Source organism: Tauraco erythrolophus, chromosome 28 (assembly GCF_009769465.1).
Source record: "Tauraco erythrolophus isolate bTauEry1 chromosome 28, bTauEry1.pri, whole genome shotgun sequence".
Classification (NCBI taxonomy): Eukaryota; Metazoa; Chordata; class Aves; order Musophagiformes; family Musophagidae; genus Tauraco; species Tauraco erythrolophus.
Genome location: NC_141492.1, coordinates 618,389 through 632,910, shown reverse-complemented (window position 1 = coordinate 632,910; position 14,522 = coordinate 618,389). Strand labels below are relative to the sequence as shown.

The following is a 14,522-nucleotide window of genomic DNA, read 5'->3' as shown; positions in this document are numbered from 1 at the left end:
GTCGATGCTATAACCTGCCTGAGGCCCTGCAGCTCCTAAATACCTGTAGTACTCATAGGAGTAGGGGAAAATGTGTTTTTCCTTCGCTGCCTGTAAAACAAAAAAAAACCCAAAAAACTCAAAATAAACCCCCCAAAAACCATTGCACTTCTTCCCTGTGGGAGAATGGTTCTTAGGCAGGTGCTGATGGAGTTTTTCCCCTCAGGAAAAGATCTTCCCCCCCAAATGGTGTTTAGGTGGAAATGCCTAAAATGAGACTGAGCAGAGAAGTAGGAAAACTGTTAAAGGGAATAGCTCTCCCTTGGCCGGAGGAGGAATGGGATGACCTAATGAAGGACGAATCTCCTGCTCGGTGGAGAAAGGCGGGCGATGCCGGAGCTTGCGCTAATGCACATGGATGGCTCAGGGCTAAACTGTGCAAAGGACCAGAGTGGTCAGGCACTTGTTCTAGAAAAGAGACTTTTCAAGAAAATATGTAGGTTTTGATGAAAGCTTAATTGCAAAAGATCAGTGGAGTTTAAGCAGGGAACTCCTGGTGCGAGGAGTTTCTCCCCATCACAGAGCTTGGGATGCTGGGCAAGCACGCGGGTGGTCCAGGGTCCGTCCTAGCTTGGAGCTGGCCTGAGCAGGGACTTAGGAACCTGCTCCTCTCAGTCTCAGAGAAAAACACCTTAAATATGAACCACAAATCTCTGTCTTCATTGGTTTCTTTTTCATGGAAGTGCCCATAAGAAAACCTCTTCAAACCTGGACCTTCAGAAAAAAAATGTTTTTTTCTTTTCTCAGGCTGTCCCATGTATCGCTTTTTCCATCCTTAAAGACCCATCCTTGAATCAAACAAGGACGATGTTTTTGCTGAAGATATTTTTTTTTTAAATCAAAATGAACAGTTAATAGAAGTAAAGTAGAAATGAAATTGATACATTCCCCTATATAACAAACAAAGCAGCATACGGCTGCGCGGTGATTTTATTGGAACCTGATTGCAGTATAAACAGAAATGAAACTGTAGAATGTCTTGTCGTTGCCACAAATGAGCAAAATTGAAAAAGTGAACAGAATAAGGGATACAAATGGAAGGAATCTTTAAGGTTCTCATTTTAAGTGCCCAGTCTGTCATTACTAATGCAGGAAGAAAAAAAATCACGTTTTGAAAATTATTTCTATTCTGACCAGTTTCTTTTTTAAGCTCTCGTGTGTGTTTCGTAATAGATTTCCAATTCAATAGTGGGAGTTCATATTGTGAAACTCTGTCATGTCTAAAGGAATATAAAAAGAGACTTGAAGAAAATGAAGGCTGGAAGATGGAGGGAATATTCTAGAAATATTGGATTAGACTAAAAATGTTCAGGATCAAACTTAAATGAGAGGGTTTTACCAATATCTGAATTTTCCATAGTAACATGCAACTTTTTTTTTTTTTAAGGCTTGGAATTAGAACAGGTTTAGAAAATAAATAGCTGATCCACATTCATGGGATAAATAAAATTAATGGTTAAATTAAAAAAAAAAGAACCTTTTTAATTATTAATCTTTTAAATACAGGGGATGGGCCAAAATTAGCACAGGTGTGGACTACTGCTCCTGCTGGTCCTGTATGTCAAAACCACCAGGGTCCACTTTTGTTAGAGACCACTCAATGGGTGGGGGAGGCTCAGGGCTACAGAAAGGCTTTTTGGGGCTCCAAGGGATGTCTCCCTGCAGATGAGAGCACAAAGGCACGTGGATCGTTAGCAAATGCCACCCCTTTGGGCTGTAGGGTTTGGAGGCCAGGAAGATCTTTGTCTGTGGAAGAACACATCAAAGAGTGTCTTAGGTGATGTGTAACTGGAGGAAGGTGGGAAGGTGACAAGCAGCTCTGTGAAAAGCAGGACAGAGGGGAAAAAGGCCAAGAGGTTTTACTTCTTCCAGCCGTGGCATCCCCTGGTCTGCTCCAAAGGCCGCCAAAACTGATGGATCCAGTCATTTGAACTTGTGGTTGCTTTGGATCAAACCCAAGTAATGAATGAAATAGTTTCAGCTGTACAGCTTTGGATTCAGCTCATTTTATGTAGCAGAAGTTTAAATTTGGATATGTGATGATAACCACAGAACATACGTTCCTAGGTGCTGGAGAGCCTTTATGTGGGAGCCAAGTTGGATGTGAAATACATAAATTGAAAATAACTCAATGGAGTGAAGGGTCAGAGATGTCATTGCACATTTCAGGTTCTACTTTCACAGAGTTCTTGGGACCCCCAAGTTTCACCAAGAAAAAAATGATAGAAAAGAGGCAAATACTGGAGTACAAGTGGAGAGGACTTAAGCACAGGCCAACGTGTGCATCCGTGTGCACCGTTACACGGTTAAATCCCACTGACTTCTAGATTAAGTTTGTGCTTAATTACAACATGTGGTTGAACTGTTTGTGGTAGGGACATGATGTGGCCAATATTTTGGCATTCGTAACCGGAGTCTGTTTTGCCACTGATGTGGTGCGAATTTGGCTGCTTTTGGTGGAGCTGTGCCTCCTGCACGTGCAGGGATGGAGGTCTGGATGGAGAGGGAAGCCTTGAAAATGTTAATCTTGAATGTCTCTAACAACAATGGAAGTGCTCTTACCAAAGCTATTGATTTTAGACCATTTGTAGGTCTAGTTCCTTCAAAAATTCATTTAATATAGCACTTATTTTATTGATGCTGAAGTCATTTAGCCAATTAAAGGAGATTGGGGTTTTTGTCTTCTTGTCTTTTAATTCCTGTGCTGACATTGTGTGCTGGGCCTGCCCTTTCAGACTGGCTGGGTATAAATAATTTGTATTAATTGCAAACTTTGATCAACAGAAATGTCAGAAGCAGTTCAGACAAGTACATTTTGAAAAATAGATTTTTAACGTTGCTTTGGTAACTGTTAATTTTATTGTTGAAGGAACAGTTGCAGACATGCCAATCTTCAAATTAATAAAGACTTTGCAGCATATTTGGTTCCCCTAAAATTCATTCCTCCTAGGCAGTAACTTGACATCTTTATTCTTGGAAAACATGGGTTCTTACAGCTTTATTTTGGCTCTGCAGGAACTGATCCGTATCCAAGGTGGACACTGAGATAGCAGGCGGAATATGTTTTGATGCTTTTGCAAAATCTGACAGCATTTTTTTTTTTGGTTATTAGCTTTGAGCTGAGGGTCCTTTTACTTTTATAAAATTGCAACCGGCATAAGTTATATAAATTAACTTACATAAATTAACTACCCAGCATCAAGTTCTCGTGAACTCTTAGTGTCAGAAGGGCTCTCCTGACATTTAAGCGTTGGCACTGTTTGACGCAGCCCGTTCCAGCCCTCTTTAGACTTTCATGTGTTCTTTATTTATTTGTGTTTTCCATACATGAAGCTCCAGTGGTTGTTGGACAACTACGAGACGGCGGAAGGCGTCAGCCTTCCCAGGAGCTCTCTCTACAACCATTACCTGCGGCACTGCCAGGAGCACAAGCTGGATCCAGTGAACGCTGCTTCCTTTGGAAAACTGATCCGTTCGGTGTTCATGGGGCTGAGGACTCGCCGCCTGGGAACCAGGTTGGTGTTAATCTCTATTTCAGTTAAAAAAATCCCTCCTACAACTTCTCTCACGCATGCTGAGAACCTACCGAGCATCCTTTCTCAGGCACTGGTCTTTCTTCTGAAATCTGCAGAAAAAACCAACAGTGATCCTGTGGCAAAAGGAAGTCGCTGTTCTGAGGCACAGAAGTAATTTCCGTGTGCTGGGAGGCAGAGCTGCGTTCTCACCGTGAGCCGGCGGTGCGAGCAGCTTGGCAATACGTTGATTTCAGACACGCTCCAGGTCTCTGGTGACAGTGCCTTGTCCAGCCACGCAGTGCAATTTGATCTAAGTTCATTTCCTAAGGAGTCTAAGAATATTTTATTTGAACCTCGGCTTCTTCTTCCATTACTATCTCAAAAAGGTGAAGGAACTTGTCTTCACGATTGCTGCCATCAGCTGAACAGCCCAAAATTCTAGGGCAGTGAAATGGTTTTTCCCTTTGGGTCCAGTAAAGTTCCTCCATCACGGATGAGAACAGAACCTGTGCCTACATCTTTGATGAAGACAAGCTGTACAGATGTAAATGGCTTCGTTCTTAAATTCCCAAAGCAGCAGGCTGAATCTTGTGACAGAATTTTTCCTTTTAAAACATCAAAGATCCATATGATGCTACAACAGAAGTGTAACATGAGAAAATATACTTGCTGTAATTACATGTGTGTCCTTCAAGGGAGCATCCAAAGTATCTGCACAGCTTGCACAGCTGAGTTTACATTTTGCCCTAGCTTCTAATTTCAAAAAAAAAGTAGCTAACACACTAGAGAAACACTGATTGCTCTGATTGTGTAAGATTTTAAAATAAAATTCAAGCTTAGATATATGGGCTTCTAAACAACAAAACCAGATGTGTGCAGGGCATTCCACAGCTGGAATGTGGAGGCAACAGTCATGGGAAGAGCAGGGGAGAGTTTGGATTTTTGTAGATTGGTTCAAGTGCAAGAGCTCTGACATAATTTCTTTAGAGGAGAGAAATTCTTTAATCCTACCAAGGATTAAAATAAAAACAAACAAGCGAAAAACCCACTTAAAATTACAAACGTGCAGACTGAGAAGGACACAGAAAACCTCAATAAATATGGAACTAGCTGTGCACCATCATTTTCTTATTCATTCATTTAGGCTAGAAATGCAGCTGTTATTTAATTTGCAGGCACTTAAAATGGTGTAAGACGTGGCTGAAGCGTAGTTCATGTCTGAGCACGTGGGGCGTGTAAAGCGCTTCGGTACAGGGACAAAGGCTGAACCACTCAACCGTCCTCTAGAAAAGAGAAAATGCCCCCAACAAGGAAGAAAGAGTTAATTCTTTGACAAATATTCCTCTCTTAAATTTCTCTATGTAATTTTCCAATGGGAAGCATCATTGGATTTAAGGTGCCTTCAGACCCTGCCGTAGTGACACAGCAAATTAATTGTAAGCATCCCCAGTGAAGGCCCTGGAAACCTGGCTGCAGCTCTTGTGGCTCGGTCTCCTCTCCCACTGAGGACTCAGCTCAGCCGTTGTTAGTGACAAACTGGCTAAAGCCAAGTTGGACATGCCGTCGTCATGTATCCATGGCTGCATAATTGTCCTTCTCGCTCCCAAAAGCAGGCGCTTGGGGACTGAAAAATTCCAGTTTGGTGGAAAAACTTTAACTGACACATCTTTCTGATGTGATGGAAAGATATTCTCCTAAGGACCACCACAGCAGCTTTACCGACCAGCAAAAAGAAGGACAGTCTCTTTTGCTTGCAACCAACTTTCATTTTTTACAAAACTACAAAAACGAGGGACTCCAAGAGCAAAGCCACATCAAAGCCTGTCGCCGTTGCTGTGAAAATGCTGGCAACAGAACGACGTTTTTCTTATCATAGTTGACTGTTCAGTCAGGCTTGTTTCATCCAAGTCTAGATAAAGATGGAAGTTTGTTTTTATGGAAAGAACAAATCCTTAAACCCTAATCAAATAGCACAGTGTCCCCTGAGGTCTTTCTGTCATTCTGTTTAATAACACTTTGTGTCGTAACACTTGTCTCTTCTCCAGTTACCATGGGTTACTTGGAACAAACCTCGCCGGGTTTTAAATGTGGATGTCACTGAACTTTGTGACATGAAGTTTTAAATTTTATAGGGGATGATGGCGTTCATTAGTTCATTAGTTCATTAGTTGATTAGTTCAGCCATGCAAGCAGTGCTTGGCAGCAAGCTGATGTGTGCTGTAAGAAGGAGCTCGCAGTGTCAAAACAGGCCTAAGAGCAAGTTGCAGGGCTCCGATGTCCCTTCCATTGGCTAATTTACACTCAGCCATTTCAACACTGATGCTTCCAGGGGAAACTCCAAATACCATTATTATGGGATCCGTCTAAAACCAGAGTCTCCGCTGAACCGCTTGCAGGAGGACACACAGTACATGGCCATGAGGCAGCAGCCCATCCACCAGAAGCAAAGGTAGGTGCTCCCAGCTCTTGGAGCTCGCTGGCGGGGCAGGGGTCCTTTCCCAAAGAAAGCTGCAGACCCCATCTTGGGACTTGGCTTGACTTGGGAGCAAAGGGAGTGTGTTGGGACAGTTCTAACACAAGTGTCATTGAAGTGCCAGAGCTGAGCTGTGGAAGAGGGGGCTGCAAGTCATTGGCTGCTCTGAGTAGTGGAAGGGTCCAAAACCAATTCTGGTAGATGCCCCATCCCTGGAAACATTCAAGGTCAGGTTGGATAGGGCTCTGAGCACCCTGGTCTAGTTGAAGATGTCCCTGCTCGTTGCTAGGCATTGAACTAGATGACCTTTAAAGGTCCCTCCCAACTCAAACCATTCTATGATTGTATGAAACGGCATCGATGTGCCAATCCTGTTTGCCAGCAGCTTGGTTCAGCCGCTGCTACAGAGAATGCCACAGTGTGTGCCACCTCTCACTGCCTCCCTCTGACCAAACCGTTTTAGGACCTCGGCTGTGGAGTTCCTTGTGCCAAGTCAGTGTAGAGGACTTGGAGGCTTGTGTTGTGCTTGAGTGGGTTTTGATTTTTGTTGGGGTATTTTTTTTGTGCAGCAGTGCAAATTAAATAGCGCTGTGATTAGTCTTGTGTCTGAGTCATTTTGGATATAAAAAACAATGTGCAAAGGAATTTGGAATTGTCTCCTGGAAGCACGGACACTTCTGGTTCTTGCTGGAGTCAAGAAAGAGCAGAAGAATTTATTTCTTCAGCTCCCAAACAGAAAGTAAGTGCAAAAGTTGGCTCCCGAGACTGAGAGTCTGCACTCTGGCACCCACTCCAGCTCTACTTCTCATTTTGTGTTTTTTTTTGGTGTCACCTTGGCCAAACATCTTAACCCCTTTAATTCTGTCTTGAGGAGTGCTTTTGAAAAGGAGATTCTCATATTCCCCCTCCAGTTAAGTAGGTGATATAAAAGATCATCCCTCAAAATGCTGGCCTTGAATGTAACCTCACGTATTACATGATGAACTCGAAAGTCTGCATGACTGTGTTGTAAATAACATCTACGGGTTTGCTCGTGCCTGTGTAAATCCCAAGCCACACTCTAAATTTAGGTATAGACCAGCACAGAAGATGGATGGCATGGCAGAGAGCGGGTCCAATAGTAACCTGCACGCTACACCGGAGCAATCTGTTGCTGCTCAAAGTCAACATCATCAGCAATTCATAGGTGAGGAGACTGCTTTCATGTGTCTGATATCTCACTTCCAGGCTTGTAGCTTGAAGGAGAAGGAAGTGCCTTGTCCAGCAAGCCCCTGCTGTTCTTCATTTGTTTGTTTTTCTAATAAACCTGCAGTATTGTATATTTTATATACACACACATACTATATATATATTGTGTATACATAATATACATAGTGTGCATATATATAGAATATAGGTTGCCCAGAGAGGTGGTGGATGCTCCATCCCTGGAGACATTCAAGGCCAGGTTGGATGAGGCCCTGAGCAACCTGATCTAGTTGGAGATATCCCTGTTCCTTGCAGGGGGGTTGGACTAGATGACCTTTGAAGGTCCCTTCCAGCCCTAACCATTCTATGATTCTATGATTCTAATATATAGTTGAATAAGGTCTTGTAATGCATATATCAAATATCATATATATTTATATACACTATATAAACAGTGTGCATATATATAGAATATATATTCTAATAAGCTCTCGTAATGTCGCACTCACAAAGTTTATTTGCTGACTCCCGTGCCCACAGGAAGCCTTTTCCCTTGTGCCATCAGGTCTGTTGATTCCCTCTTGGCACGTTTTTAATCCAGGTGGTTTTATCCAAATTGAATGGAGGGAGTGGAGGTCCGGAAGAGCCTTGCTAAGACAGGCAGCGGAAGGAGAAGAGCAGTTTTCTTCGTTGCAAAGGCTGCCATACGTATCCGGCTGCAGACGGTCCGTACGGACCTTCTCCTTGTGAGACAAGCTCTCTGGCTTTGCTGGTCTTGGATCTATGTGTCTCCATCATTCAAGCAGAGATACCAAATCCCAGCCAGCTCTGAGCCTTCTCTAAAATAAAATTGCTCCTGATATATCTGCTGCCCAATTATATTTCCATTGTATTCTTAAAATACCAGAGAGACATTTTTCAGGGTTCAGAGAAAATCTGATGGGAAGCGCAGTAGATGAGGACAATATATTCCTGTTTCTTTTAATACAGAGAGAAAGAAAACATTTTCCTTTCCACGCTGAATAAATGGTCTGTGGTTGTTCACTTTTTGTCCAGTGTAACACCATGAAGTGGGGAAATACTAGATTCTAGTCTCATTTCTCCTGTTTCATCCCCAGTTGACACAGGAAGGATAGCCAGCAGTGACGGCAGCACCTCGTGCTCCCATACAACGGCGTGCTCCTAATTCTCACCATCTTTCTCAATCTTTTTTTTTTTTTTCCCCCTAGATGTAACCCACATCTTTCCTGAGTTCCCAGCCCCTGATCTAGGTAACGTCCTCTTACAAGAAGGGGTCACCATGAATGATGTGAAAACGCTGCAGCTCCTTTACAGGCGACACTGCGAGGTGATTATTTTGAATATTTGAAATTGATTTATTAATTGATGTGGGACATAATTCAGGTGCTAGAATACAATAGGAAATGATTTGCTAGGAATTACAACTCAAATACTGCACTATATGTTATTTATTCATTGTGTGACCTGTTTCATGTTATGTCGATTATTAAAACAACGCCTTTTCTGTTATTTTTCTTGTAAGTTATTTAATCTAAATGGCAGGACATGAAATTTATGCTTACACTGTGTGACGAGACGCTAGCAGAGCAGCTAATGAGTTGTGTTCTTTGTTGTTAGGCAACTTTGGATGTTGTAATGAATCTTCAGTTTCATTATATTGAGAAACTGTGGCAATCCTTCTGGAGTCCTAAAACACCCTCTAGTGATGGCTCTACTGCCCTGCCGTCCAGGTACATCGCTGTGCTTTCGTTATTTCGGAACGCTCCATTTTTTGGTGGTTATTTTATCTTATCTTTTAAAAATGCATAAAGCATTTTCAGCTTCATTAGGCGTTTTGAGTGCTTTGTAGGACTTGGAAGTATTTAATTCCCTGCAGAATCGTTACAAAGAGTGTCAGAAGTGTTTAATATTGCAATGACCACACAAAGTTCAGACCTCAGAGGAAGGCATCTGCTCTGATGATGTACATCTACGTGCCTTAGGCCTCCTGTAACAAGTGCTAATCCAAAAGGCAGAGAGTGTTTGGATGGATGAGAACGGGATGCTGCTTTCGTAAATGGTCAGCAGACAGTAGCCATTCCGTGTCATTAGGTATCTGCCTTAAGTGACATCTCAGACTTTGAGGTTTTAGAAGCATCCAGACTGACTCACATCTTTGGGTGGCTGTCCAGATCTTTGAGTGCCTTCTGTTTTGAGTCAGCTCATGGCAAACGAAGCTACTCTCATCTTTGTACTCCTGCCTGGGTCGTTGTTACTGCCTTTTCCTCATCCTTTATGGGTTGGTAGTCTGCTGCCAAGAGACAGGAGAATGGAAATAAGTGAAAATAGAGAAAATTGAAAAGGTGAAGGTTCCTTCTTAAAATTTATATTAAAAGTCTGTATTGTCCACTTCTACTGATAATATAACTACTTCCAATATGGATGTTTTATATTCAGAAGAAAAATGATAAAAGTTTGAGTAATAAGCAAATACCCCATAATAAGCTGTAGAATATGGCCCTGTTCTCCTCAGTAGATATTACCCAATGGATATATTCCCACAAAGAATCACTGTAGTTGTGTTTGATTATTCCAAAATCTCTTTTGCTTAAAGGTATGGCTCCATAGTATCTTGCAACACCATGGAAAGAGCTGTGCTGGGTACAAATGGGCTCCCTTGGATGCTGGAGGCAGCGTTTCTGCAGGGCTCTGTCTGAACTAGTGTATCTTGCTAAGGCTGTGTGCTCTAGTACTTCTCCATACCACTGCTAATAATCAAGATAGGTAAATAAAGCACTCCTTCCCCCTGCTTTATATATAGAGAAACATAAAACCAAAATATCATGAAAGTGGCAAACTGTTTGAAAGCATGATAAAATGCAGAATACAGTTCCACTTAGCAGAAAGTTTAGGTACTTGATGGCCAGTTTCTCCATGTGAGTGTACTAGGAATATGCCTGTGGAGTTCATTTACTAAAACTGCTCAGGCAGAGGCTATAAGTACCTCTTCATAGTATGTCCAAGTGTGGCTTTAATGGTTTTGATGTAACGCATGGGGAAAGTCGTTTGCAAATTCCCAGTTCCCAGCGTAATGTCTTGGTAGCTCTGCTTTGAGGCTCTGGCAGTGCATTAAGGCTTCGTTTTTCTCTGCTTGCTGTTTAACCAAATATCTTATGCCTTAATCATGCAGAAAAAGTTTCCACACATCTGTAAAGTGAAAATAATGCTTCATTAATGAAAATCGAGCTTCATTGACCTCATTCAGTTAGAGACAACATGCTCTGTTCTCATCAGAACACCAGATCTTTTTCCTTCTGCAAACATTCAGCATTTGAAGGTGCAATACACCTCAGAACCATGTGTAGGATCTGTCAGTACTGGCTACTCTGCTCAGTAAACACTGGTTGCAAACATTTTGTCCCCACTGCTACAGCTGAGGGGTTTAGAGCAGAGGAGAGAGGTGTGCAGGTTTTGGGAATGCCCGGGTCTGTAAGGAGGAGCCAGCTGCGCCTTTGCGGGCTGAATCGACTGTGCTGAAGCCCAGTTGCCAGGCACACCTGAACACGAGCGTGTGGAAGGCAACCGAGGCTGAAGAGGGAAGAAGCGAAGGCCAAGCACGGGGAGATGCAGACTGGAGGGAAAATCGTGGTCAGAGCTCTGACCCGCGGGCGGAGAGGGGCTGGCAGAGTCGGACAAACGATCAGACACTTCCTTTTGAAAGAAACTGGAATTGCTTTTTTCTGCTCAAAACTGGAGTTAGGAATTGAGAGGAAGAGTGAATGCATCGAACGCAAACCTCTTGCTAACGCTGCCTCCCTCCTCCTCCTCCCCCCGCAGTGAAGAAGAACACGAAGGGACCCTCCCGAAAGATAAGCTGATCACTCTGTGCAAATACGAACCCATCCTCAAGTGGATGAGGAGCTGTGACCACATCTTGTACCAGGCTCTGGTGGAGATTCTCATCCCAGACGTGCTCAGACCGGTGCCCAGTGAGTATCCTGCGTCACAGTCAGGACATGAGAGGTTCCGACTCCTGCTCAGCTCTTGCTCCTCGCTGAGCTGAGTCACGGGATGTTGTGTCTGGCAAACAGCGATCCGTGACTCACACTGTCTGGCTACCACTTGCCACAGAGATTCCCATTGTAAAAGATGATTTAGAGGTTTTTGTTTTGAATACAAGCTAAAACATTATGGCAACAGCAATATTCCTCCTGCAGCATTACTCTGTGTCGACAGTATTTTGTGGCCCCTGAAAATTCCCATGCTTTTAAAAATTGGATTTATTGCGTATCACATCTCCTGAGTTTGGCCAGGAGTCAAGGTAAAAGCATAGGCTTAATGCACGAGTAAGCATGGCTGATCCTTGTGAGAGATTTCCCTGGAGGTCATTATCTTTGTTGACATAGGACCATCCTGTCTCCTACTGCACCTCCTGGAAATTTGGAGTCAACTTTCATTTGGGAGATTAGTGATGGGATGTCGAGGGTTTTCTCTCTGACTCAGCTCCTCGATGAAGTGTGTGTGTCAGTCTCCCCAAGGCCTCAACTCAGCCCTAGGCTGGGTTGAGCAGTACTGGAAAGCCACGTCCCTCTGAGCTGCTGTTGTCAGTCTGCCTGCTGGGGCACATGTGTGTCTTTAAAGAGCATGTTTCAACATTTGGAAAATGCTCAGAAGGACCACAAATAAGAAAAGGATAAGAAAGAATAAGAAAAAAAGAGTAAGAATAAGGATAGGAATAAGGATAAGAATAAGGATAAGAATAAGAATAAGAATAAGAATAAGAATAAGAATAAGAATAAGAATAAGAATAAGAATAAGAAAAGTTTGAGTAACAACATTAGAGAATAAGAATAAGAATAAGAATAAGAAAAATGTCAGTGCATCTCAGGACCCAGCTGATTTCCTTGATGCTAAATCGAGATCACAGCTAACCAGATCACAGGCTGTGCTTTCCACAGCGCTCCTAAGCCAGAAAGTGATGCCCAAAGATGACACGGAACGGCCTTTCTAACTCTGCAGGCTTCTTTGCAGGCACACTCACACAGGCGATTCGTAATTTCGCCAAGAGTTTGGAAGGGTGGCTGATGAACGCCATGAGTGAATTTCCCCCCCAGATTGTCCAGACCAAGGTAAGCAGAGGGAGCACGGAGCAGGCCAGGGGTATGAGCTGAGTGACTCTGTGTGCATGTTGCATTTTTCCACAGCGATTTGAAATCGCTGCGGGGGTTTGGCCACGTGTACTCCGGACTAGCACGGTGTCATGAATAATTATGAACCAAAATCAGCAAGGAGTGGGAGGACAGGTAGAACAATTCCTTTGTAGCAGAAGCTGATGATTCTCTGTCCATTGAGCCATTCGCATGTCCTGAGATTGCACATAAAGCTTTCTGGAAGATCTCTGCACTGGGATGAAGCTGTCCTACTGGGAAGTACAGAACACCACATGGACTGAATGGCATTGCAGATATTGAACCTAAGGCTCAATAAAGATAAGGATAAGAAAATAAGAATAAGAATAATAGTAAGAATAAGAATATTCCCTGTCCTAAAGCCATGGATTCTTGCAGCCTGTCCTCACCTTGCTGGTCTCTGCTGGTCTCTGCTGGAGGCAGAGTGTGAAAACCTGCTGGTTTAAAGAAATGCAGAGGCTGGTTTGCAAGATGCAACAGACTTCGGACGGCAGCGTGGGTGGGACCGTGCGGGTTGTCCCAGCTGATGTGTGCTGTGTGCTTGAGCTCAGCATGGAGAAGACTTTGCCTTTGAGCCCCGCGGCCTGCTGCTCGCGGCGCCCTGCGTGCTGTGTTGCAGGTCGGGGTGGTGAGCGCCTTCGCGCAGACACTGCGGAGATACACGTCCCTGAACCACCTGGCTCAGGCCGCCCGCGCGGTGCTGCAGAACACTTCCCAGATAAACCAGATGCTCAGTGATCTCAATCGAGTCGACTTCGCCAATGTGCAGGTAACTTATGGTGCCTTTCCTGGGTCATGTTGACTAGAACTGGGACTCTCTAGTGCTGGTAACCAGCATCTTATTTCCAATGCTAAAAAGCAATTAAATAAACAATTTAATGGTTTTGGTGTTACTTTTCCAGGTAAGTCTGTCACCTCACTGTGAATAGTGGAGAAGATACAAGGAGCTTCTTTAAGAAGTAGTGCTACCAACAATAATATAGTTCTAATAATAATATTGTGCTGTGGTCTGGACAGATCAGAGGAGACATGATTCAGAGCTGAGTTGGACTCCTTGTCTATTTGAAATGGAGTTGAATTCCTGGGTTGGGATGTACCAACCACGCATGAGTAACCATCAGCCCTTCTTCCTGAGCAGGAGCAAGCCTCGTGGGTGTGCCAGTGCGAGGAAGGCATGGTGCAGAAGCTGGAGCAGGATTTCAAGCTCACTCTACAGCAGCAGAGTTCTTTGGACCAGTGGGCTAGTTGGCTGGATAATGTTGTCACTCAAGTCCTGAAGCATCACGAGGGCAGTCCCAGCTTCCCCAAGGCAGCCAGGCAGTTCCTGTTGAAATGGTCTTTCTATAGGTACATTTTGTTTCTCATTTTGGAGATATTTCTGCATCATGCTTAGGGCATGTAAATAGCTCCCTGAGAAGGCAAGGCCAAGTTCTTTACTCCCATGGAACTCTGGTTAACTGTTGCTCTGCCCTGGTACAGAAGGGAGTGTTGTTTCTCCTGTATCCTTTCAGGATGGGATAGGATGCTCCATCAACTAATTTTTTTAAGTGCTTAGATACTCTTGGGTTAGAGGTAGAAACAGAGCACTGTGTCCCACAGTACCTTCGGGGTCAAGAATTCACATCAGCCATGACGTGAGTGTAAAACACAACGCAAATATTTTGTCTCCCGGCTGTTTTCCAGCTCCATGGTGATCCGTGACCTCACCTTGCGCAGTGCTGCCAGCTTTGGTTCCTTCCACCTGATTCGCCTGCTCTACGATGAATACATGTTTTATCTGGTAGAGCATCGTGTTGCCCAGGCAACAGGGGAGACGCCGATTGCCGTAATGGGAGAGGTGAGAACTGTTTATTCCCTAGAAACAAACCCCAGCTAAGCAGCGCCTGAAGAGACACGGTTGGTTCACAAACTGCGCTGTGTCCTGAACGTGTTTTTATAACTATCTTTGCTGAAGGATTTACTGAGTTGTTCTGAGGGCCTGGCACAAGGATCCAGCTCCTTGAGCATCTTTCATCCTGGTTTGCTAATACCTGAGCTGGTGGGTTTTGGGGCAGCTGAGCATCAGCTGTGCTTTGGAGGCCTGGAGGAGGGAGGAAAAGGATCTCCCCACTTCTCTCC

General features: G+C 43.9%; 1 protein-coding gene across 4 annotated transcripts in view; it reads left to right on the top strand.

The window, feature by feature from the left end:
* The window catches only part of RFX2 (regulatory factor X2), a 28,783-nt gene that overhangs the window by 12,760 nt on the left and 1,501 nt on the right, over positions 1-14,522 (top strand). For all 4 annotated transcript variants that reach the window (XM_009988049.2, XM_086627564.1, XM_009988051.2 and 1 more), the window contains 10 exons: positions 3,373-3,554; positions 5,884-6,003; positions 7,098-7,213; positions 8,445-8,563; positions 8,854-8,966; positions 11,053-11,204; positions 12,247-12,344; positions 13,024-13,173; positions 13,543-13,751; positions 14,088-14,241. In XM_009988049.2, the coding sequence (XP_009986351.2) occupies positions 3,373-3,554; positions 5,884-6,003; positions 7,098-7,213; positions 8,445-8,563; positions 8,854-8,966; positions 11,053-11,204; positions 12,247-12,344; positions 13,024-13,173; positions 13,543-13,751; positions 14,088-14,241 (1,413 nt within the window). The remainder of the gene's footprint in view (positions 1-3,372; positions 3,555-5,883; positions 6,004-7,097; positions 7,214-8,444; positions 8,564-8,853; positions 8,967-11,052; positions 11,205-12,246; positions 12,345-13,023; positions 13,174-13,542; positions 13,752-14,087; positions 14,242-14,522) is intronic.